Source organism: Phyllostomus hastatus, unplaced genomic scaffold, assembly GCF_019186645.2.
Source record: "Phyllostomus hastatus isolate PE091 unplaced genomic scaffold, TTU_PhHast_1.1 phas_contig_524, whole genome shotgun sequence".
NCBI classification, from domain to species: domain Eukaryota; kingdom Metazoa; phylum Chordata; class Mammalia; order Chiroptera; family Phyllostomidae; genus Phyllostomus; species Phyllostomus hastatus.
In genome coordinates this window covers 6,253,201-6,279,138 of record NW_025333900.1, presented here as the reverse complement: position 1 = coordinate 6,279,138, position 25,938 = coordinate 6,253,201, and the positions used below count along the sequence as shown (strand labels likewise).

Genomic DNA, 25,938 nt, shown 5'->3' with positions numbered 1-25,938 from the left:
CTCTTGAGTTCTTTCTGGTTCCTGCAACAGCCCACTGAACCCATCTACCTTGAGATGCAGGTTTGCAGGCCCTGCCTTCCCCTGCTTTCCCAAGAGCAGCTCCCTGCATTCTGGGACTGGGGCAGGATAATGCATCCATGGCAAGCTCTGGGGGAAGCTGTGTGCCTGGAGTGCCAGGGAAACAGCTTCAAGGTCTGGTTTTTCTCACCTTTTGTAATCGCCTCCCCTTGGTTAAGTTGTGCAAATAAAGCTGAACGTAAAGGAGAGGACTCTTCTTTTCTGCTTTCATTTTCAAAAAGTGGAGGTGGCCCTGGAGGAGGTGGAGGAGGAGGGGGTGGAGGAAGGCCAGGCCCAGGGGAGAGGGCAGACAATGTGGATGCAATCGATGCTACTGGGCCCTGTGGGGAGAGAGCAGAGGGAAGGCACTGCATTGAGACGAATGTCCTTGCTGAGTGATGGGATGTTGCTAACATCACGTACAGCCAACGTGGTCAATGAGGGGTTTTGGGGTGCCCGACTCACAAAGGGCACCCAGAAGGTACACTTGGAAATCATGGGTCTGTTTGGGACAACCTGGGACACAGAGAGGATTCACCTTGAGAACATGGAGCACGACTCAGCTGTATAGATCTGTCAGCAGAAACTCCATATCCAGGACTCACATGGCTAACGCAGAGGGAAACAAAACCATTATTTACAAATTCATGTCAGAGCTCAGGATATACATGAGACTGAGCCTTGCCCAATTGAGAATCATACGAAGAAAGTGGTCCAACTGATAAGAGGATTCGCTTTTGAGGACACTGGGAATTGCAGCCACCAAAGAGAGAGAGTTAAAAATTATTTAACAATTACTAGATTTTTAAAAAACCTTTCTGAGCAACTAAAGAAAGTAATACTGACATTCTTTATGTGGAGCTCCTTTTCCAAGCATGCATGCATCAAACTGACCGCCAAGCAAGGGCCAGGTGGGACCTGGGTGCTGTCAAGCCTGCAGGTGGCCAGGGCCCAGGCCCCGCTCATGACTTGGTTCCTCTGATGCTGTATTTTAGTGAGCAAACCAAAAACTGGACTTTCACAGGGCAATATCTATGCTTATTCTTATCTTCTTTGCTATCTGAAGTACAGCCTTTATTTTAAATATGAAGTTCTAACATATTGAAATGGCAATAGAAGGATTTGATCTAACATTTTGAGAGGAACCCAAAGAAGCAGTTGTTAGAGAGCTTAAAACTGGTAGGTGAGGGGCACACATGTACAATAAAGTTGTCTTATACAACATTTTACTTTTAAATCCTGAGGTAGAACACTGTATTCCTGTGATAAAAAATGTTTTTCAAGGATCACACAGTTCTTGAGGCTGACCAATTTTTTTGGTGAAAAAAATAGAAAATTTAAAAGAGAGCAATAGAAATGTGGATTAGGCTCAGTTACTTTCAATACCAAATGCAACATGTAACACATTGCATAGTGGCAAATATTAACAAAGACGCTGCATCCTTATTTTCCTAAACAACTCAATATTACAAAGTATTAATATCAAGTTTTTAATCTGTGGTAGCTTTTAGTTAAAAAAAAAAACTCAACACAATTCTCAAAGTTCTTGTATAATCCAATCCCTATTAAGTGTAAAATTACCCTGAAATAAAAGGTTCTTCTCTTAGTACAGAATTACCAGCTACAAAACTGTCATGGGGATGTAAAATACAGCACAGAGTCAATAATGTAATAACTCTGTGTGGTAGGAGATGGGAACAGGACACACCACAGCGGTCATTTCGAAGGGTACATAAATATCTAATCACTATGTTGTACACTTGAAACTAACATAATACTGTAAATATGTCAAGTATAATTGAAAATAAATTTTAAAAAAGATTTTTTCGATTCATGGTGCATATCTGAAAAACTGAGCAGTCTAGGGATCTCACCTCCTGAAGTTATAAAATGGGATGGTTTCGTTTCTGAGGAAGACCAGCTTGACCCCATCAGGGTTCTAGGTCAGGCAGAAAATGTTCACATAGTTCTTGAGACTGACCAATTTTTTAAAGTATATTAAATGTTTCTATTATGTTACCGAGGTGAACTTGAGAACTTGCTCTGAATCATAAAGAGCATCAAATACAAGCTTTAGGCATCAAATAATATTCCAGTCCTCTGTTCCAGGCACCGGGAGCCAGAAAACATTACTTGTCCTCATAAGCACGTAATAACTCACGTGGTCGGTGAGGGGACAGATCCCCTCTCCCACATCTGAAACACGACGGCTTTCCAGTTCTCCTGTTTTGTGGAAAGGGAGCCGATACTGGCTTCTGAATCCTAGAATGATTTACATAGTTCCCTCCCTCTCAGAATTCAGAGCCTCTCTCCAAGAGCCATAAAAGGACACTGAAACCAATAAGCCACATATTTGACTTTTTGGAACTTTGATACATTCAGATGGCTGACCCAGGAACACTAAACCAAGGATTTACTGCAACAAATGTTGCATATAAAAGCCAAAAAATAGGAGAGCTCAGGACCAGCTGAAACTCTGCCTTCGATTTATCCTTTGTGTGTTCTGGCTCATGCCAGTATCAGCCCCAGCGAGAACACAAAACGAGGTTCTGGTTTCCAAGGTGACTTTATAATTAGCATTCAGGGGCTTTACTGTATACAGTGAACTTGAAAGCAAACTCATTAGACATTCCCTTAACAGGAGCTCTGTGGGCTGCCCATTGCAGTGCAATTTGCCTCTTTCTCTTCTCTTCCTCCTGCAGGGTATTACAGCATATGATTCCAGAGCCTTCTGCATCCTCATATGTGCCTGGCCATGAGTGGTAGCCACATCAACTGGAATCACAGCCTGGCATTAAGTCTTCAGGAATTCCAGTGAAAACAAGGGAGATGGTCAGGGAAGGGAAGGGAGCCAAAAATGCTGGAAACTCTAGGATATGCCAGGCACTAATTGTTTCCATTCATTTAACAAATATTTACTGCTCAGTATAGGGCAAGCTCTATGCCAAACTTGTCTGAACATTAGAATCATCTGAGGATCTCTTAGAAATTCCAAAACTGGGGCCACATTGCTGAAATGCTCTCTGGAGCAGTGGGACACAGACATCTTATTTTGAATCTCCTTAGGTGATTCCAATGTGCCAACAAGTTTGGGAAAACCACTGTATGCTATGTGTTGAGATTGATCTTAATCATCACAGTAATATCACTAGCATTCTATCAAAATCCTTCATTAACAGAAAATAAAGCAGGAAATCAGAAAGGCTGACCCAACATTAAATGGCTAGTAAGTGATAGAGACGTGACTCTAGCACATACCTGCTAGATTCTGGAGCCTTCTTCAGGATTGGTGGTTGCCCGAGGTGGGGTGCAGGGGAAGTGGGTGAAGGGGGGTCAAAGGTACAAACTTCCAAGTCTAAAATGCATAAGTCCTAGGGATGTAATGTACAGCTTGCTGATCATAGTTAATAACACTGTACTGTAAACTTGAAAGTTGCTAGAAGAGTAACTTTTACAAGTTCTGATCGTAAGAAAAAGTTGTAATTGCACATTGGATGGATACTAACTAGATTTATAGTAGTGATTGTTTTGCAATCTATACAAATTTCAAACCATTATGTTGTAGACCTTTAGCTAATATAATGTTATATGTCAATGATAGCTCTCTAAAAATTATTAAAAAATAAGCCTTCTTTAGGGAAATCTTTTGTGCCGTACTCAGACTTTTTTTTTTTTTTTTAAATAGTCACTAGTCAAATTAAAGAACCAGAGGTATGGGCTACCTCAAGATATGTGCAGCACAGCTCTTGGGCCCCTTGAAGCTGTGAAACCAGCTTCATTTTTATCTCCATTACATCCCGCTCTATCCCCCTAATGCCTCAGCGGCTGGCTGAGCTCCTACAGCCACTCTGGAATGAGGCCTGATTTTATGGGGCACAGACGGGGGAGTTTCAGGTGTTGACAGTAGCACCTCAGCATCAAGTCACCCTTGATGCTGGTTTGTTGTGATTCTGCTCTGGTTCTAGAAACTGGCCTCTTGCCTTACTCATTTTTTTCCTGAGTACCCACTGGTTCCAGTAATGGGCTACTTGCACCCAAATCTTGGTTCCCTGTCTATTGCTCAAGTTGAATGGAGACTTAATTACCCCTCTGGGACAGCAGGGACCTCTTGGTGAGATTCCCTGTAAGAGAAACTCGCACGGCAGAGGTAACGTCTAGACTGAATGAGAAGTAGTGGAGCCCATCAGGGCCCACAGCCTCAGTTGCCCGCTGAGGACGCCGATACTTCTCTTTCCCATGGACTGAGAGGCCCTGTGGGAAGTGGAACTAAGAGGAGAAAGGAGTCCTGGGGCTGGGCAGGCGTGGCTCGCTCCCCACCTCTGCCCTGCTCCGCCCCCGCCCCAGTTAGGCCCTGGAAGGCATAGAGCCCTTGAGCAGCGGATAGCGCTCCAGGAACCTTGGGAGAGTCCTGAGAGAGTCGCAAAGATGACTGACTGGTAATTAGCCTGCAGACCACATTGGTTTCCGGGGACAGAGGCTACAGTATGGGATCAGATCTACAAGGCAGAATAAAACCACATTTTAAAAAAGATGCCGTTTACTTGCAGATTATCCAAATAGTTTTGGTCCTTCTAAAAGAACCCTTTGCTTAATAAAATATTATTTTATGGTGTGTTTTAAGCTGACAATTACTTTAATTTTATTTCTAAAGTGTAGAATTAAACATCTAAAAGCTCAGGACCTAGAGGATTACGATATCCTGTGCCTGGCGTAGGCCACACGGATCGGAAAGTAAAGGTGAGGAACCTGCAGGGAGACAACTTGAACTAAGCAGCAATGACTCCCACCCCCTCACCGGAACCCCCCCCCCACACAAAAAAGCTGCTTTATTAGGTTGCTGAAATGAGCCTTGAGTACCTCGGAGCCTCAGAATTTAAAAAAAAAACTTATTCAAGTCATTTTAACAATGGCTTACAACTTAAAAAAAGAAAAGCCGTACATTTATTATTTTAAATGGCCATATTCAGGGGGCAAAAGTTCACTTATGTTCTAAGAACACAGCACAAAATCTGAAAAAGCTGCTTTTGAAAGCTTTATTAAGATTAATTTTGAGAGCAGATGTTTGATTATATACTTTTTTTGGAGGGGGCACAAAGACTTTTTAAAATGTCTGCAAGTTCCTTTCTCTAACTTAATTTCGACTGTCCTGGGAACAGCTGCCCCCTCTAGTTTTAAATATATGACCTATAGCTATCAGATAATGAAACCATTGTATGCAGCATGAGGAAAGCTTGCAATTTTTTTGTTTTACACATACATACTATAAAACTATATAATTATATTACATATAATATACCTATGTACTAATGTGTGACTTTTTCATTAAATGTTACTTGAATAATTACTAATTTTACTATTTTAGAATTTAGATTTTATTCTGAAAGGTAAACTACTTCTAGTTCTTAAAAAAATTTTATTCATTGATTTTAGAGAGAGAGAAATGCCAATTTGTTGTTCCACTTATTTATGCATTCATTGGTTGATTCTTGCATGTGCTCTGACCAGTGATCAAACCCACAACCTTGGCGTACCAGGACAATGCTCTCACCAACTGAGCTACCCAACTACTTCTAGTTCTTAAATGAAATATCCACATTGTTTTGCTGGTGGCAGTTACACATATAATTAACACCCCACTTCTATCCCCAAGGACAAACACCATTGAATTAGTTATCCGGTTAATATAGGTATTGTGTAGCTTTGGATATAAATAATCTACAAAAAGGACTCTAATTATCCATTTTGTTGAGTTTGTACAAAGCAGGACCAATAAGGTACTTTTAGACAGAGGTTTTATGACTTTGTAACAAAATTAAGCAAAATCTGAAACATTGCCCGTTAAGTAAAAAAAAAAAAAAAATCAGTTACAAAGAGAAGTTTCCTATCTAACATTTCTGCTTAATAATTAAATTGTTTGAACATTTTCAATGTTCACATTTTAAATTCTAAGATTTTTCAAACCCAGTAACATAAACGTAGCAGGTGATCTGGTTTAAACAGAATCTAACTCTTTGATAGACAAACTGAAATCAAATTAGAATAAGTGGAGCTCATTTGTCGGTTCATTCAACAAATTTACCAAGGGCTACCTCGCAAGGAGTTGGGTATATGATGAAAAATGAGGCATATGTCCTATTTGGTAAGAAGTTTATAACCTAGTTGGAGTGTCAAGTACATAAATAAGTTAACTCACATGCAGTTTGACATGTGTCATGTGAGCAAAGGACTCTGGGGGCACAAAGGAGGGTGTGACCATCTCTCCTCAGGAGAGTGGACTCAGGGCAGCCAGAGAAGGGGCTGCTGTGGCCACACCATCGAATGTTTTGTAGAGAACAGAGGTCCAGTGAGAGACACTGAGGGGCTTTCAGCTGGGAGAAATGTAGATATAAATAACACTGATCTCAACTCTAAGAATAGGTCAGGCAACCTATGTCTTGTCCCATGTTTTCACAATTTTTTAAGAAGCAGAGACTAAGAAAATGAAAATAACATGTGGCAGCATCTTGGAACAAATGGATTGCATTCCTCATAATAGAGCTTTTGTTACAATGTTTCTTCTATAAAATGAGCTTAGTGATATTATTTTGAGCCACCTGTCTTTAAGTATTTGTGGAGATCACACATAAAGCTGCAAACTGAAACAGCTGACATGCGGTGGAATGGTATGGTTTTTATCTCATCCCATCAGTCCCTCATGGCCAGCACCCCAACCCCCGCACACACACATATGGCTGTCTTCTGTGTCTCTGTTAGATTCTCTCTTTAGAAAAAAAATTGTATTTATTTATTTTTAGAGAGTGGGTAAGGAAGGGAGAAACAGAGGAAGAGAAACATCAATGTGTGGTTGGTTACCTCTTACACACCCCTCACTGGGGACCTCGACTGCAACCCAGGTATATGCCCTGACTGGGAATTGAACCAGTGACCCTTTAGTTCACAGGGCAGTGCACAATTCACTGAGCTACACCAGCCAGGGCTTAGAGTCCCTCTTTAGGTGTCCATCCAGAAGCCAACCTGGCCCACTAATCACCTTGTAGCCATGACAGCTTCCCTATGCCAGATTCCTTAAAAGCAGTTTAAAAATCTCCAAACCATTTTAATCACACATGCATTTACATTAACATGCTAAAACTATGAAAATTCATGATGTTTTATAACAGAACATTTTGTTCAAATGCCATTTTAGTAATATCACCAAAGAAAAAGAATTTCAGGTGTGTAATATGACATAAAATAACAGGATGATTACCAGGAGGGAGAGAGCATATACCAGAATAGGAGGGAGAGGTTAAAAGAAAGAACTACCAGTTTCAGAACGAAAGACTAACTTTGTACATACATGAATCAGTTTTCATAGCAGCAGGAAATGCTTCACAAATTTGTGATTTAAGGTTTGTTTATATTTTAGCCATCAAAACTAGTTTCTATTTTATGCTAGCTGTATTTTGATTAAGATCTGAGTGAAGCCGATATATTACCAAATTTGTCAATTTCTATAAGTATTTATAAATTTTACATCCATATTTATATCACACTTTTATTTGAAGACAACTATAATCCATAGAAAAGCTTGCACAGAAGCTCACAGGTGATCATCCTGTACAACCCAAATGTAAGCCAAAGTGAATTTATGATGTAAGTCTCTATTCTTTTATTTTTATTACTTCCAATAATTTTGAAATATCTTCTGCCAATGAAAACAAAGTTTCTGGGGGCTTTTCCAAGAAAACAGAATTGTTAAAAATACTACAATGAAATGCTGTATAATATTTTTAAGCATGTTTATTCTTATTATTTAAAAAGTCAACATAAGGAATATTTCCCATTTCATCTGTGGTAACAGAACATTGTAGTACCAATTATACTTGCTTGTGGTCTAAATGAAAAGGTGGTCCCACAACCATAAAGGAAATGTGGGGCTCATTTTGATCCCTTTCCTTCAGAGGCAAGACTCTAAACACCCTTGTGCTGAGATAGAAGTAAGGAGGGAAGGCAGGAAGAACCCAAATCTCATGACTTCATCAAGGACTTTTGATGGCTTCGCTCTTCCTGTGCTCCCCACCCTCCTGTGGAGTCTGTAGGACCTGCCTTTGATGACCCGGAGGGCGGTGGGTTAGGGCCGTAGATGAAAGAAGGCAGAACAAGAAGCAAAGTCCCTTCAGAGAAGGAATAACAGTTTTAAACTGGAAACAGTTTGGGAATAATGTACACAGTCCAGTAACTTAGTGTCATTATGTTCGTTGTTCTCCTAATTTGTGTCTCGAACGTGGCCCTTCAGAAACCAGAGGTGGTGATTTCTTTTCGACAGGAAGAGGGTCCCAATGGCTAGGAATCTTTGAGAACTTCGGACCAAGCCCTCAGGGCAGAGTCCAGAACATATTGAACACATTCTAATTTGCTGAAGTGGTCCAGCTATTCTGCACAAATTTTCTTGATAAGTGGCCTTAATTATTAGTTTGGCTTTGCTTTGCTCCTGCTATCAGAACTAAGTCTGGAATTTCCAGATTGTCTTCTTGTCTGCCAGCATTGGCAACTTCAAGATAAAATTTCTCATAAAATAAAAGGAAAGATAAAATTAAATTTTCCATGGGAAAATTTCCCAGAGTTAAAGATAGCAGAGTATACTCATTAAAGAGACACACTACAGATAGCCAACAGTGATGGAGACCGAGAGTGACTGACATGCGGCTTCAATGATCTGAACAATCACTTTATTTGGCCAGAAAGGCCTAGGTCTGAACTGTCATTGAATTAAAGTTGTTGATCCTCTTTCAGACTTTAGGTTCATAGGAAAACTACTGTATTGCTCTAATTATCCCTACTTAGTAGATGGCAAAGGTAGGGGTGAGGCAAAATAATAGCTGTGCCAAGGCTGATCTACCTTTACCTCGGTATTACATGTTATTTACTTAGAAAAAAATTAAAAAATAGAAGCATCAATATCTGCTGAGTTCTATAGTCGAGGCACACTAAGACAGAGTAACTTTTGTCTCAATTTCAGTTCCAGAATTCACAGGAAAATGTAATTGGTGCGTAGGTCTGGGACAAGTTCTGCTATTAGCTCAGCTTGCATCAGGGGTGCAATCTGGACCAACAACTGTGGAGTGTTTGTTTCATCTTTAGAAGACAATCTGCACCTTCCCTCCATCCCTTCTCAAGAAAACACTTTTGCTTAATCTAATGTTATATGCATTTCCCAAGTTTATACCAAATGGGAATAAGGGACAGGTAGGTGGCATGTGACAGGTGCAGGGGAGGCACTGGGAAACAATATGCCCCTAAACTGATATGCATCGTTTATTTCAGTTACCCTCCTTTGATAGAAGAGAAAAGAAATTTGATTTACGTGGCTCTTGAACAATGGACACAATCTGTATAGTTAATGGAATAACACTACAAAAATTTCACTGCGAAGAATGTGATTACAAATTAAGATGTTCAATTTAGCAAATGTGTTTGGACATTGAGTTTCAGGCCCTGTACCAGTCACGGCTGCAGATTCCAGAGGAATGGGAGGGAAAAGGACTCTGCTTTCAGTGCACTCACAGTCTCGGGGGAGATAGAAGACACTGCTGTGTTTCCAGACTCCTGGTACTTTGGCTGTTGGCCTTGCGTCTTTGCTCAGGCTGTGCCTTTGTTTGGAAGGTTCTTCCCCAATTTACTATCTGGAAAATTCTTAAATATCCTTCAAGGCTCAGCTCAAAGTTCTCTTCTTTTGTAGGTTTTCTGGAGCTCTCCTAAGAAGAAATTTCCTGTTTCTCTATTACCAGGACCTGCTAGGAACAGCCTCATTTGTCTGTGGAGTCAGGTTTGGTCACCTCCCAAGCCTGCGCTCTGAAGAGCCACTCAATATTCATCTCAGTGTCATCACTAGTGTGGCCCAGCACCTGAAACGATGCTTTCTTAATATCTACTGAAGTGAATAAGTAACTGTTTTATAAAGCAGAAAGTGCTAAGCATTATATAAGAAATACAGACTTTAAGAAGTGTTATGGAGGTTCTGTAGAGGGGAAGGAAAACATCCAGGTTGGGGCAGGACGTGGTTGTACGCAGACATCAGAGAGGCTTCTGGGGGAGCAGACCATTTGAAATCCCTTTGAAGGATGAATGGATTGAATTTGACCAAGGAAGCAAGAGAAAGGGGATTCCAACAGCAGGGACATGAGTGTCGTCATTGTGACAAATACATGTGACTGATTTGTTAGCAATCATAGTTATGGATCCACATTAGTACTGGCTTTCAAAGCATTACCTTTGGTGAGACACACGTGCTTAATGAAAGTGTTGCTATTCAAAATCTTCTTTCAGAATTGCCTTTGGACCTGCTTACTGAAATATGCAGACCAAAAAATCACTCCTGCCTTTGTACTTTGCTCCTTTTGACTAAAAAGAATAATGATTGGATTAATTTTTCTCCAAAGAGGGTCCCAATGGCTTTTGGCCATTTGAAAAGATAAAAGTCACTTTTAAAGAAGGAAGATCTGCTACCACTTAGTATCCAAAAAAAGATGAGCCAGAGGCTTTATCTGTCACTGCCATTCCTCACTGGGGAGGGACAGGGTGACAGATAAAGCCCTCAGCTGTGAAGGTGATTACCAGGAGGCCAGCCTCAGGAGTGTGTGTGTGTGTGTGTGTGTGTGTGTGTGTGTGTGTGTGTGTGTGTAGGGGACAGGGGCTTTGAAAAGTGGACGCTAAGAGGCCAGACCCAAAGGCATGGTCTTCCTTAGTAGTGAATAAGATCCTGGGGTGCCCACTGTGGCTCCACTCTGGGCTGGACTGACAGCTGAGTTGAGTCAGAGTGTCTTTATATCCAGGCACCCCCAGACCTGCTCTGGGAAGCACCTCAGCATGCACCCTTAGGCCACAACTCCTGATTTTCCTAAGGTGCTGGAAAAGAGAGGGTAACAGGACACCTGCAGTTATACCACTGCCTTCAATACCACACATTAAAGAATTTTATATAAGCACACATGAATTAAAATATTCCTAGGGTGATGGTTTAAATAAATCAAGAAAGTGTATTAACTTGCTGGCCCTTGGGTATGGAGAGTTCAAGTTCTTTCCCTGGCTGGTATGGCTCAGTTGGTTGGAGTGTTGTCTTGCAGAATGAAAGGTCGCGGGTTCAATTCCCAGTCAGGGAACATGCCTAGGTCGCAGGTTCAGTCCTCAGGGCACATATGAAGAGCCACCAATTGATATTTCTCTTTCACATTGATGGCTTTCTCCCTCTCTTTCTCCCTCCCTTTCCTGCTCTGTAAAATCAATAAGCATGTCCTCAGGTGAGGATAAAAAAATTAGAGAGTTCAAACTCTTGGTTATGAAAAAGTTCTGGCATACAAAATAATCTTGATCATTAAAGCAGGCAGTTTTAAAAGTAACTACTGTTTTGATTTAGAGAGAGAAAGATTGAAATACTCTAGAAAACATTTATGTGTTCTTATCAACTAACAGTAAAACTCATAGGTATTTATGAGATAATAAAATAGTTCTAAATATAAAAATCTTAGAGCTTTATAGTATAGCTAACTCTAAACTATTGATTATAAAGTTGTAGATATTTATTTTTAACCTATTTTTATCCTAGTGAAGATATAGTGCAGGTAAAAATAAAATCATCCCAAAACTTCAAAAGACAGACTTTGAACTCATAGGCAGTAATCTATCAAATAAGACAACTGGCCAATAAATAACCAAGATCATTACATAAAACTTTCTTACTTCTTAATTATAGAAGCCTGCATCTACCTCCAACACTCTAGAAACTCCTTTTTTACTCCTTTCTTATTTTTTTCTTTTTGGTGAGAGAGAGAGAGAGGGAGAGAGAGAGAGGGAGGGGGGAAGAGGCATCAATCAGTTGCCTCCGGTGTGTGTCTAACCTGGGACCAAACTTGCAACCTAGGCATGTGCTCTGATTGGGAATCGAACCTGCAACTTTTTGGTGTACAGGATGATGCTCCAACCAAGCCACCCAGCCAGGGCACCAGAAACTACTTCCTAAAGGTCACTAATAAGGTAGATGAGGGCAGCCTTTTTCTAGTCCTTACAGGGACAGTGATAGCCAGCCCATCTTTCTTAGAGCTCTGAGATTCTGGACTCTTTAGTTCTCTTTTCTCCTCAACCGATTTACACCATTCTTCAAATAATGGTGTCCTCCAAGATCTTGTCCTCCATCATATTCTCTTTCTTCCTCTCTTCTCATGTATGTAACTCTCATCTCTAGGTCTCCCCCACTTCAGTGATGGTCAGACCTGCACTTCACCTGCTTGCCACACCTCTCCTCCTCCACGGATGTCTCACCTGCACCCTAAAAACAACATGGTGAAAGTTCATGAATATTTTTCTTGTGTCTGTACTAACACCTCCTGTTGATTTCCCTATTTTCATTGATATTATTTTGACTCTCCCAGACTTCCAGACTGGAAACTCTGTGTTTAGAGTACATCTCTCTCCCCTCCCAGTCTCCTCCTCTTCCCTTTCTCCTTCAACTCGGTGTCCATTCCACCCCTTTCTTTGCATTGCCATTGTGTCACTCTGGGTCACCTACTAACTCCCCCACCCCTGGCCATCCACTAGTCTCCAAACAGGTTCCAGGGCCTTTAATCTCTTCCTTTTTCCATCTGTCTTGCACAACTTTCTGCTTAAAAACCTATGGTGAAGGAAAAAATAAACTTGCACATCACAGAGGAACACCTTCTTAGGATAACACATAAGGATTTCTCCATCTGGCTCCAATTTGCCTTTCTGTTTTCACCTCTTACTTCTTTCCTCTGTGAAACTACCAGCTTTTCTCTGAAAGTACCTCGTTCGTGTCCTGTGTGCTGAACTTGGGAACACCTACTCGTCCTTCAAGACCCAGACCCAATGCCAGCCCCGTTGTTGCCCTTCTTGCCCACCCAGGAGTCTAATTAGCAAGGTTTATTTCCAACATAGCCTTGTAGTGTTATTTATTTTTGCTTTATAATTAAAAGTTGCTGTTTGATAGCAGAAACTGTAACATAAACATAGTGCTGGATGTGTGCTCTGCATGTGGTAGACAGCAATAAATAGTTAATAAATGAATGAGTAAAAAATAGTGATTTCCCTTGAGTCTCCCTCAAGCTGGACTCCTTTGGTCAGACTTACATATATAAGAACAGTGCTTTTCAAACTTTAACATGCATATAAAGTACCTGGGGAAGTGTTATTAAAAGGTAGGTTCCGATTCAGCAGGTCTGGGGTGGCACCTGAGATTCTGCGTTTCTAACAAGTTCTCAGATTGCTGGGGCCTGAGAACCACACTGCACTACAGGATTGGGTATCCTGTACCTGCCATGTTTCCTGTCTATGCTGCTCACCGTGTTTTGAGCTTGCCACTCACCCCATTCTGTCATGTTGTGTGGTTTATATATTCAGGTGGAATGTGCGTTTCAGTGGAAAGGAACTGTGTCTACTGGGCCATATCTCCATCTTGGTATTCTCAGCACATTGCTCAGAACCCAGGGTAAAATAGATTATTTTTTTTAAAGATTTTATTTATTTATTTTTAGAGAGGGAAGGGAGGGAGAAAGAGAGAGAGAGAAACATCAATGTGCGGTTGCTGGGGGCCATGGCCTGCAACCCAGGCATGTACCCTGATTGGGAATCGAACCTGCGGCACTTTGGTTCGCAGCCCATGCTCAATCCACTGAGCTACGCCAGCCATAAAATAGATTGTTACGCCATGTTTAATTTGGGCTGAACTCACAACCATTTCCAACCTAACTCCAGGTGGAGCTCATTTGTTAGTCAATGACACTCCTTACTCCCTCCGAGCAGCCTGTGTACTGTTCCACAGGAGACAAAAAGGAGCTAAAACCCAAGAGCAATTAATGCAGACTGAATGCAGCTGTGGCCAAGTCTCGCGGAGACAGCCATTCTCTGTACCCATAGAGATTGATGTGCTTGTGACCCAGACAAGCGACACGCCACCTCTGGACTTGTTCTTTCATTTTGATTGATAAACTTAAGGCATAGGTTTGGGAAAACTTTACTGTGTGTAAAGAGGCTGTACTATATGTACCTTGGACTTTTTGTAAATAAGTATTTGTGCACTCTGCCAAACAATAGCAAAAGTAATGATAATTTTTTAACTATACATAAAATAATTCTGTTTATAGTTTAAATAAAAATTTAGATATAAAGATTAAACTTTTGCTTGTAAAATCAAAGGAAGACAGGAGGCCAGACTTGAAAACTTAAAAGCATACATATTTAATGACATGCTACAGAGTCTACATTATTTATAAGTCAGGGTACCTCCTGGCTGAATTTTAATTTGATCACAAGCAAACTGCTAACTTTTCACTTTGTGAATGGACTTTTGGTCTTCATGTTTAGAAATAGTTTGAAAACAGATAATCTACCTGGAGGAAAAGGATTGATCTCCTGCTTTGAGGAAAATGAAGCCTCACCTTGTGTAAAATTGTAACCATTTCCAACTAATATTTGCATTTTCTGGAGTTTCAAGGGAGGTTAGGATGGATGACAATTTGTGTATAGGATAGGTTTTTAAAAAAAATTCACATTATTAACAGAAAGAATGACATCACCGTTATGTAAGACTTTATACACATTCATTGGTGTGTAGTTTGATTCTGCTTTACAAATAATTGCATTGTAGTTGTTTTCACAGCTAAAGTAATTTGGAAAGACATATGAAAGGTCAAAAGTCTATCAAGTTTAACACCAGAAAGTTAAGAAAACAACCACATTTTATCCTATTTATGAAATTCTTTTCATGACCTTTTCCTGGCCAGATCCATACAAGAGATTAATAGCTGGAATGTTGATCTGGACAATTTATAGAAGAAATCAGGTATTTTGGTAACTATAAGTATAAAGATTAGGCCTTAGTTTTTAAGCTTTAGGTATCTGATTTGCAGGAACTACCAATGAATATTAGAAAATTGACAAATTACAATAAATAATAATTTACAATATTGGGTTCCTGCCAAAAGATCAATTTATTCCACAGAGTGTATTTGAGATCCAGCACAGAGGAAAGTATATAAATTAATATGGAAAAGAGTTCCCAACAATTAAACCACCTCAAGACTGCAAGAAGTTTCTGGTGTAGAGTCCTAGGCCACGGTCATGTTGAAGACACGCTGACAGAACCAGAAGATTGCATTTGCCACAGTAAATGTAGCAAGAAATTCCAGATGGATTACTTCGCAGCTGCTTCTTCCCCAGGAAGCAACCCCACCCCCACTTGTGCACATGGGCCCTCTTGCCAATCACTTTCTGAAAAATGGCTGGCTTCAATGCTTTGCATTTTGCTGTGACAACTGAAGGGAGCAACAGTTGTCTGACACAGCTGCAGTCTGAACAGACAGGTTAGGAGTGGGGAGCAGGCAAACACAGTTAGTTCCAGCTGCTAACTCAGAGGGAATGAGTCTTTCTCAGAGCAATGTCCCCTTGGAAACTCAGTATCCAGCAGCATGCATGCAGTTAGTTGGTCACTAAAACCCCACAGGGTGCAAATCTCAAAATCCAATCTGAAAGAAGAAAACAAGTGACTGAAAATACTTGATTTATATTTTAAATTAAAAACTATAATTAAAAATAATTTATAAAGTTTTTTCACCCCAACTCTTAGAAGAGAACAAAAGTATGAGGAGGTAGGTTTCTGGGCATATGTCATAGATTTCTGTGCATAAAACTTGTCAAAAGATTTTGAACATATGTTATCTCTGAAGTAAAATTTTCTTATCATAATCACTCCCTTCCTTTTAATTAATTAATTCTTATTTTTAAAAAATATATTCTATTGATTGTGCTATTACAGTTGGTCTGTTTCCCCCCTTTATTCCCCTCTGCCCTGCATCACCCTTCCCACCTGCATTCCCACCCTTACTTCTTGTCCATGGTTGTACATATAAGTTCTTTGGCTTCTCCATTTCCCATACCATTCTTAACCTCCCACTGTCTATTTTGTATTTACAATTTATGCTTATTCTCTGTACCTTTTACCCCCATTCTCCCTCTCCCCCTCCCCAATGATAACCCTCCATGTGATCTCCATTTCTATGATTCTGTTCCTGTTCTAGTTGTTTCCTTAGTTTGTTTTTGTTTTTGTTTTTGTTTTAGGTTCGGTTGTTGATAGTTGTGAGTTGATTGTCATTTTACCATTCATATTTTTGATCATCTTCTTTTTCTTAGGTAAGCCCCTTTAATATTCATATAATAATGGCTTGGTGATGATGAACTCCTTTAATTTGACCTTATCTGGGAAGTACTTTATCTGCCCTCCCATTCTAAATGATAACTTTGCTGGATAGAGTAATCTTGGATGTAGGTCCTTGCCTTTCTTGACTTTGAACACTTCCTTCCAGCCCCTTCTTGTCTGTAAGGTTTCTTTTGAGAAATCAGCTGATAATCTTATGGGAACCCCTTTGTAGGTAACTGTCTCCTTTTCTCTTGCTGCCTTTAAGATTCCCTCCTTATCTTTAATCTTGGGTAATGTGATTATGGTGTGCCTTGGTGTGTGCTTCCTTGGGTCCAACTTCTTTGGGACTCTCTGAGCTTCCTGGACTTCCTGGAAGTCTATTTCCTTTGCCAGATTGGGGAAGTTCTCCTGTATTATTTGTTCAAATAACTTTTCCACTTGTTGCTCTTCCTCTTCCCCTTCTGGTATCCCTGTAATTAAGATGTTGGAACGTTTAAAGTAGTCCTGGAGGTTTCTAAACCTCATTTTTTTTTTGAAATCTTGTTCCTTCATTCTGTCTGGTTGAATGTTTATTTCTTCCTTTTGATCCAAATCATTGATGTGAGTTCTGGATTCCTTCCCTTTACTGTTGGTTCCCTGTACATTTTCCTTTATTTCACTTTTCATAGCCTTCAGTTTTTCCTTTATTTTGTGACTATCCTCAACCATTTCTGTGAGCATCCTGATTACCAGTGTTTTGAACTGTGCATCTGATAGGTTGGCTATCTCTTCATCACTTACTTGTATTTTTTCTGGAGCTTTGATCTGTTCATTCATTTGGGCCATTTTTTTCGGCTTGGAGCACTTGTTACATAGTAAGGGGTGGAGCCTTAGGTATTTGCCAGGGCGGGGCAACCTATATTCCTGCAGTGTATGTGGGGGAAGTATCCGAAAGGGAACAATGCTGCTTGCTTGGCTCTCAGCTGGCTTTCCAGTCACTTCTACCACTACCCACAAGCAAATTGGGCCCTTCTGGTGATGATACCCAGGTGGGTGGGTTTGTGTACATTCTAGAATCCTGTGGGTCTCCCCAGTGAACTCTTCTGTGAGGCTGGGAGTTTTTCCCACTGCCACAGGTTTTCTCAGTCAGAGGTTTTTAGGCTTTGTTTCCCCATGCTGGCGCCCTGGGTTGTGCTGTCTGTCTTGCTCCCCAGTTATTCCTCGTGGTTTATCTGCATGCAAATGTGGGACCACCCCATCTGTCAGCTGCCACCTCCTCTGCCCAGGTCTTCCAGCCACTGCATTGCCTCGAGTCCTCTCTGCCCCAGCTGCCCGACTCCGCCCCTCCTACCAGTCTGGATGAATATTTCTTCTTTAACTCCTTGGTTGTTGAACTTTCATACAGTTCCATTTTGTGGCAGTTCTGTTTGTTTTTTGTTTTTAAACTTGTTGTCCTTCTTTTGGTTGTGTGAGGAGGCACAGTATATCTACCTACACCTCCATCTTAGCTGAAAGTTGTATTTTTTATTGTTTATTATATTACAGTTGTCCCAATTTTTTCCCTTTTGCCCCACTCCACAAGCCTACCCCTCTAGCCCATAGTCAATCCCCTCTCCATTGTCCATGTATCATTCATACATGTTCTTTGACTAGTTCCTTCCCCTTCCTTCCCCCTCCCCTCCCTACCCTCTTCCCCTCCCACAGCTATCAGTCTATACCATGTTTCCATGTCTCTGATTTTGTTTTTCTTGTTAGTTTATTTTGTTCATTAGATTCCAGTTATAAGTGAGGTCATATGGTATTTGTCTTTCACTGCCTGTATTATTTCACTTAAGATAATAGTTTCTAGTTCCATCCATGCTGTCATAAAATGTAGGACTTCCTTCTTCCTTTCTGCTGTGTAGTATTCCATTGTGCAAATGTACTGTAGTTTTTTAATCCGCCCACCTACTGATGGGCACTTGGGCCTTTCCAACATTTAGCTATTGTAAATAGTGCTGCTATGAACATAGGGGGTGCATAAGTTCTTTTTTGAATTGGTGTTTCAGTATTGTTAGGGTATATTCACAGCAGTGGAATCACTGACTGGGTCATAAGGCACTTCATTTTTAATTTTCAGAGGAAATTCCATATTGTTTTCCATAGTGGCTTCACCCTTCTGCATTCCCACCAACAGTGCACTAGGATTTCCTTTTCTCTACAACCTCAACAGCACTTGCTGTTTGTTGATTTATTGATGATGGCCATTCTGATGGGTGTGAGGTAATATCTCATTGTAGTTTTACTTTGTATCTCTCTGATGGCTAGTGATGTTGAGCTCATCCCTTTTTTTTAATTGTATGTTTTTCATCACCATTTATCTCCCCTATACACTTTTCCAATCATCATTTTTAATATCTGGCCAAAACTATACTGTAGCACTCTTCCATTAAAGAAGTGAAAGAAATGTTTTGCTTTATAGAAATTACCACTTTGAATAGAATCTCCCAAAGCATATGTTAGGTTGGCATAAACTTTTCATGGTGCATATAGGAGTATTATAATGGGCTATCCATTAAGATGCAATACATTTCTTAAAACTGCTGAATATTGTGGTATCAATGAACACCAACACTACATGTTTCTATATTATTTCCTCATCCTTATCATTTTAGTTTTTATTTTAAAAAATATATTTTATTGATTATGCTATTACAGTTGTCCCATTTCCCCCTTCATTCCTCTCCACCCTGCACACCCTCTCCCACCCACATTGCCCCCCTTAGTCTGTGTCCATGTGTCCGAAGTTCTTTAGCTTCTACATTTCCCATACTATTCTTGCCCTCCCCCTGTCTATTTTCTACCTACCATCTATGCTACTTATTCTCTGTACCTTTTCCCCCCCTCTCCTCCTCCCACTCCCCTGTTGCTAACCCTCCATGTGATCTCCATTTCTGTGGTTCTGTTCCTGTTGTAGTTGTTTGCTTAGTTTCTTTTTGTTTTAGTTTTAGGTGTTGTTGTTAATAATTGTGAGTTTGCTGTCATTTTACTATACATGTTTTTTATCTTCTTTTTCTTAGATAAGTCCCTTTAACATTTCATATAATAAGGGCTTGATGATGATGAACTCCTTGAACTTGACCTTATCTGAGAAGCACTTTATCTGCCCTTCCATTCTAAATGAAAGCTTTGCTGGATAGAGCAATCTTAGATGTAGGTCCTTGCCTTTCATGACTTTGAACACTTCTTTCCAGCCCCTTCCTGCCTGCAAGGTCTCTTTTGAGAAATCAGCTGACAGTCTGATGGGAATTCCTTTGTAGGTTACCGTCTCCTTATCTCTTGCTGCTTCTAGGATTTTCTCTTTCATTTTTATCTTGGGTAATGTAATTATGATGTGCCTTGGTGTGTTCCTCCTTGGGCTCAACTTCTTTGGGACTCTCTGAGCTTCCTGGACTTCCTGGAAGTCTATTTCCTTTGCCAGATTGGAGAAGTTCTCCTGTATTATTTGTTCAAATAACTTTTACACTTGTTGCTCTTCCTCTTCCCCTTCTGGTACCCCTATAATTCAGATGTTGGAATGTTTAAAGTAGCCCTGGAGGTTCCTAAACTTCTCATTTTTTTGAATTCTTGCTTCTTCATTCTTCTCTGTTTGGTTGTTTCTTTCTCGCTTCTGGTCCACTCCATTGATTTGAGTCCCAGTTTTCTTCCCATCACTGTTGGTTCCCTGTGCATTTTCCTTCATTTCACTTAGTGTAGCCTTCATTTCTTCATCTAATTTGCGACCAAATTCAACCATTTCTGTGAGCATCCTGATCACCAGTGCTTTGAACTGTGCATCTGATAGGACGGCTGTCTCTTGGTCACTTAGTTGTATTTGCTGTGGAGCTTTGATCTGTTCTTCCATTTGGACTTTTTTTTTTTTTGTCTTGCCTCACCTGTTATGTATGAAGGGCAGAGCCTTAGGTTTTCACCAGGGTGGGGTAACACAGTGGCTGGGTTGTGACTTGTATGTGGGGGTGGGGTCCCAGAAGGAATAATGGTGCTTGCTCTGCTCTCTGTCAGATTTCAGTCCCTTCCGCTGCTTCCCCCAAGCAAACTGGGCCTTTCTGGTGCTAATTCCCATGTGGGTGGGCATGTGGACATTCCAGAATCCTGTGGGTCTCTCCAACAAACTCTCCTGTGAGGCTGGGAGTCTCTCCTGGCACCTCAACCCCCACAGGTGTTTTCAATCAGTGCCCCGAGGCTCTATTTCCTGGTGCTGGGACCCTAGATTCAGTGGTCTGTCTCGCTCCCCAATTTCACCTGGTTTATCTGTATGTGAATGTAGGACTGCCTGGTCAGCCAGCCACCTTGCATGCAGTGCCTCGTTTCACAATTGCTGCCTCACTGGGTCTGCCTGTTGCCACCCTGCGCCCAGGGTTTGCCAGCCACCACTTGCATGCCCAGGGTCCACCTGCTGCGGTCTTGCATGCCCAAGATGCCTTACATGCCTGGTGCCACCACTTTTTGAGCTGCGACCCCTCTCTGCCTAGCTGCCTGACTCTGCCCTTCCTACTGGTCTGGATGAATGTGTCTATTGTAACTCCTTGGTCGTCTGACTTCCATACAGTTCAATTTTTCTGTCAGTTCTGGTTGTTATTTCATTTCTAAATTGTTGTTGTCGTTATTTTGGTTGTGTGAGGAGGCACAGTGTGTCTACCTATGCCTCCATCTTGGCTGGAAGTGTCTGATTCTTATAATTTTATACATGCATACTTTTAGCAAAGTTGTGATCAGTGGAAAAATAAATGAAATGATTCTTATTAATTTTTCCCCACATGCCATTTGATCAGATAATTCTAAGAGCCCTTTCCTTCCTCTTTGCAAGAATGCTGTAATTCTGGCTGTAATTATCATTCATTTTGCTGGTAAGTTGGCAGACCATCATAAGTGAGCAGAAAATTATTTAATTTATGCTATGGATTATGTTTTGGGAACTTTTAAATAGTTTTTAATAACTTAAATAGAAATTTAGATTAAAATAAAAGCTATACTTTTTATAATAAAGTTTTACATAGTTTTATACCAAGCCTTATTAGAAGAGGACAAAAATATCAGAAAAAAGGTTTCTATGAATATGTCTTAAAGCTTGTTAAAAGATTTTGTACATATTATGTTATCTCTGAACCAACATTTTTTTTACCATAATCATTCTTCACTTTTACTATCTGGCCAAAACATCATCATACTAATCTTCTATTTGAGAAGTGAAATAGATACTCTGCTTTATAATGGTTACCATTTTGAATGTGGTTCTCCAGTAGTGTGACATGTGCTCAGTAAGTATAGCTGTCATTTTTATTGTGGCAATCCGCACTGCCCAATTCATGCTCCGAGGATCACTTATATTTTACATAAATATAACATCTGTGTTTTATAACATGTCTTTCAAAATGTGGGATGTGAACCATTAGTGGGTCATGAATTTAATGGGTGTCATCCATCATTTTATAAAAAAATGAAATAAAATTAGGAAAGGAAATATATGAATGCATATCATGTGGTAAGAAAAAGTATTGTTTTGTGAAACTTAGTTTAGTATTGTGGGCATGGTATGTATATAAAGTGTTCCTTAGCATGTATTTTTCCAATGGATTTTCTTTAAAAAGTTTGAAAGTCATTGTCACAAGGCATATATATCTAATGAACATATGAAAAGATAAGTATTTAAAATAAAGCAAAAACTACTACATTTATTTTTCTATAATTAATAAGAATTTTTTTTACATTCAAAGCACAATTACTCAGCTTTGCCCATTGCATTAAAGGTATTAAAACCATTTAAAAGTGATTTTCTATTCACTTTCCATGGGCACTCATTAGAGAATTAATAGGCTAGTGTTTGTTGACGTGATTATTTTCTACAAATGGACTCATTCCTTTTTCATTTACCTACCATGAAATAAAAATAAATCTAAAGACTCTTGATGTTTTGTTTGCTATTCTGTCATGATGACCTATCTTCATGGCAAACATGTGACAATTCCTCTTTATGAAAATTGACCTATTATAAAACAACATCTCATTGGAAATGTATGAAAAATAATTACAATTAATCTACAAAAACACTGAGTGACATCCACACATACCCTTCTGGATTAAAACCCTTCAAATGTTTATGGACTCTTCTCTCAGAAATCATAATGTTGTGAGCAAAAGATGAACGATCAACTTAGTTATTGTATCCTGCACTGTGCACTTCAGCGTATGGAGAAAATGGACAAAGTAGAAAATAAAAAGAAGTGTCCATCTTTAGGGGTCAATGTTAATGTTTGTACAAGTGTCGGGGACAAATGCATAAGTCCCACAGTCCCTTGAAAAGTCACAAACTCGGCCTTCATTTTAAGTCTAATCTGCTGACATTAACAATTATAACTGAGGATAGGTGCTAGAGGGCAGCCACAGGGCAGTGTGGGTCCTACCCTTGAATAGAATTCACAAACCTCAGCATTTACTCCAGTTAGACCATCCACTGTGACCACTGACAGGTAAGATTCACTTCTCACAGAAGGGATTTTCCATGAGAAGAATATTTAAGTAAATATTCTTAAAAGATCAAAGAAGATTCTAAAAGACCCCCAACTCACAGTTTAGTTCACAGTTTACTGGGCACTTACTCGGTACCAGGCACTATGTTAGGGGCTAGAGGTTGTAATGAGTTTTGCAGTCAAATGAAAGAGCTCCAAAAACATGCAAAAAATTACAACTCTATGTTCTAAGGGCTATGGTTGAGGTATAATAAAGCGATGGAAGAGGAATAAAAGGAGGGCACCAGTTCCAGATGGAGGGCTGATGGAGATCAATGGAAGTTTCTTAAAGAAGTGATGTTGAAGTGAAATTTTGGAGAAGAGAGAGAGGGTACTTCCCCAGGGAACAGAGGTCATGGAGCATGATATATGTTTGGGACATTGCGGTAAAGACTGAAACTTGCAAATTTTGAAATGACAATTTGATTTGGTTCGACCTCAGCACTGCGTGTGGTCAGGATTCCATGAGTTGTGTGGCAGCGCTGGGGTGCACTGAGAGGAGGGAGGGTAAGAGAGAAGGCAGAAGAAGGGGGCAAAGGTCAGATCAACATCTCACATGGAAATTAAAGTGGGAACAGAGATAGCCTGGGATTTTAACCTAGGACTAGGATATCACACGAAGTACTAGAATTGTTAAGGACTCAAATATTTGGTAAACTTTAAAACACCAAAAGAGCAAGCAAAAACATTAAAAGAGACATTTTATTCATAATTCTATCTCCTTAAAATTAATAACAATTTCAAAGCTTCCTGTTTCCTTCCATTTTTATCAGTTTCTTCACATAGATGTCATTTTACTCATAAACTTTTGCACTCTATCACTAAACTGGCTATCACTAAATTCCCATGTAATTATCATGTTATTTTTAATGGTTGTCAAATGTTCTTACCATGGACACCTTTACCACTTTCTTCCTGCATGTCATGGAGGCAGTTTCCAGATTGTCCCATGATAGATGACATTGTCATAAACAGTTTCTATATGTATATTTTATCTTATGCTTTCCTTAAGGTAACTTTGAAAGTGTGAGATGAGTAGGCTACTGGGAGTGAATAGTTTTATGGTGCTCTGTTTTTCAGGTGAAGAGGGCTTGGTACTTACTGTTTTGCTCCAAGTAAGGCCTGTGGTGTGGTGTTCCTTGATGTATGCTTGAAGCTCACTCCAAATGTTCAAATATGACTTCACCCAATCCACATGGCGTAAATCGCTTTGTTATAAAAGAGAGTGGAAGAGAGTGGAGTTAGGATTTAAAATCAGATTTTAAAACAATGTTCAACTATGAATTCTGCCAACCCACATGTTGTAAATTTCTCTGTTATAAAAGAGAGTGGAAAAGAATGGAGTTAGGATCAAAATCAGATTAAAAAAAATAGGGAGACACATGGTAATCCAGTTACTAAGGCTGGATGACCCTGGAGCAATTGTCTTTCTAGTCCAGTCACTGTGAACTGATTCCAAAGAGAGCCTTGAAAGAAAGGCGATTCAGGTCTCTCCCAAGGGGAGCTGAGTGCCCTGAGCTCCAGATGTGGAGCAGAGAGGACCACAGGGGGACCCCACAGAACCACACCAGTTTAGGTCGTGGGTCCTCATGTCACCTCTAGTGGGCAGATGACTGTGGGGAGGTGACCCTTTCTTTCTGTACTGCTTCTAATGCATGATGAAAAACAATGTTTTCAGGAAAGAGAATGGTATTGAAAAGAAAAAGTCCTTTGGCTTGTTTTCTAATAATTTGGTTGAATTATTTGGTTGAAGTATAACCAAATTGGACAATTTTGGAGTGGTAAGGATGTTGCTATTACGAGAAAAATGATTTTCTACAAATGGGTATCATTCCCTATTTCTAAAGGTAATATTCACTTAAGTTACTTTAACTTGATATTTATAATGGCAATGCAAACGAGGCAGGGTATTATCATTTTTATCCCAATTTTGCTGAACCAAGATGTAGTAAATGCTTACCTTTTACAACAGGATTAACATACAGGATTGAGACGACTGTTAGAAATAGTAAACTTGTAGATAGGCAAAAATAGTTGCATTTCCTTTGGATAATTCCACCCACACATTTTTTTCCACTTTGCATGAATTCATGGTAAATGAGAAAATGATGAAGTCTCAGTTAACAAAAACTTAATCATGAGCCTGGGCCATTCATCTGAAGACAGTCACTGAAGGAAATCTCTATTACCAAAGCTCTTGTCACCAGTGACTTTTCTCTGGATGCATTCCATTTTGTTCTCCTTGAAAAGCTCAGTGAGAAATACCACCACGTTTAGAATCCCATCGTGTTAAGTCATGGGTTTAAGAAAAAGTGAAGTTGGGAACTGAAGTCATAATTATCTACCCCTCGAAGATGAAACATGTGAGTGTGGTTTTGTTCTATATTTTAAGATTTACTGTTTTATTAATCAAACCTGTGAAAAACCTCATTTTTACTTTCTTATATTTTTACAGTCAAACCCTAAAAGGCCAAATGTAGCTTCATATGTCTCTCATATCAGTTTCCTTATCCTATGGGGTGTGTGAGGGTCTCAGTACAGTGCCCTGCACATAGGAGATGACATGTACAACAGCAGTTGTTCGAGTACTAAAATCACTTCAATGTAATGTACACATTTATATGGTTCTTTGGTACATATGTGTGCATATGTACATATGTGTATGTACATAGAACACATGTCTATAGATATTTTAGAAATAGCAGGTTACACGTATCTATTTAAAAAGTTTAACAAGCAATGAAGTCCAAACATGGATAGGCAAATTCATTTTTTATTTAACTATTATAGCATGATTTTTGATTTGAAGAAAGTTCTAGCAAAACTTGTGATAAGGAATAACAATATGATGTCTTCTAGCCTGAAGTCAGTCTCTACCAGACAACGCAGTAGGGAGGACCCCAACAACACCTCAGGAGCTACAAGCCCATCCTCAGTTTTTGTTTACCTTGGAAGAAGCTATGGCAGGGGCCTGTGATTTTAATAATTATGACTCACAGGGGCCAATGTCAAAGTAATTAACTTACTGTATTCATTTACTGAAAAAGAGCTAAACAACCAGTCAAGCCAATTGTAAGGACTGGACTGCCCACAGCACTTTCATTTTAACCACAAGGAAGCCTCCTCTACCTACGGCTCAACTCCTCTACCTACGGCCTGCCTGCAGGTGAG

The 25,938-nt window shown here is 39.9% G+C and overlaps 1 protein-coding gene across 1 annotated transcript in view; it reads right to left on the bottom strand.

The window, feature by feature from the left end:
* The window catches only part of CAP2 (cyclase associated actin cytoskeleton regulatory protein 2), a 141,086-nt gene that overhangs the window by 11,421 nt on the left and 103,727 nt on the right, over positions 1-25,938 (bottom strand). The window contains exons 7-8 of the mRNA XM_045847188.1: positions 23,870-23,975; positions 209-398 (exon numbers count right to left, since the gene is read on the bottom strand). Coding sequence (XP_045703144.1) covers positions 209-398; positions 23,870-23,975 — 296 coding nt within the window. The remainder of the gene's footprint in view (positions 1-208; positions 399-23,869; positions 23,976-25,938) is intronic.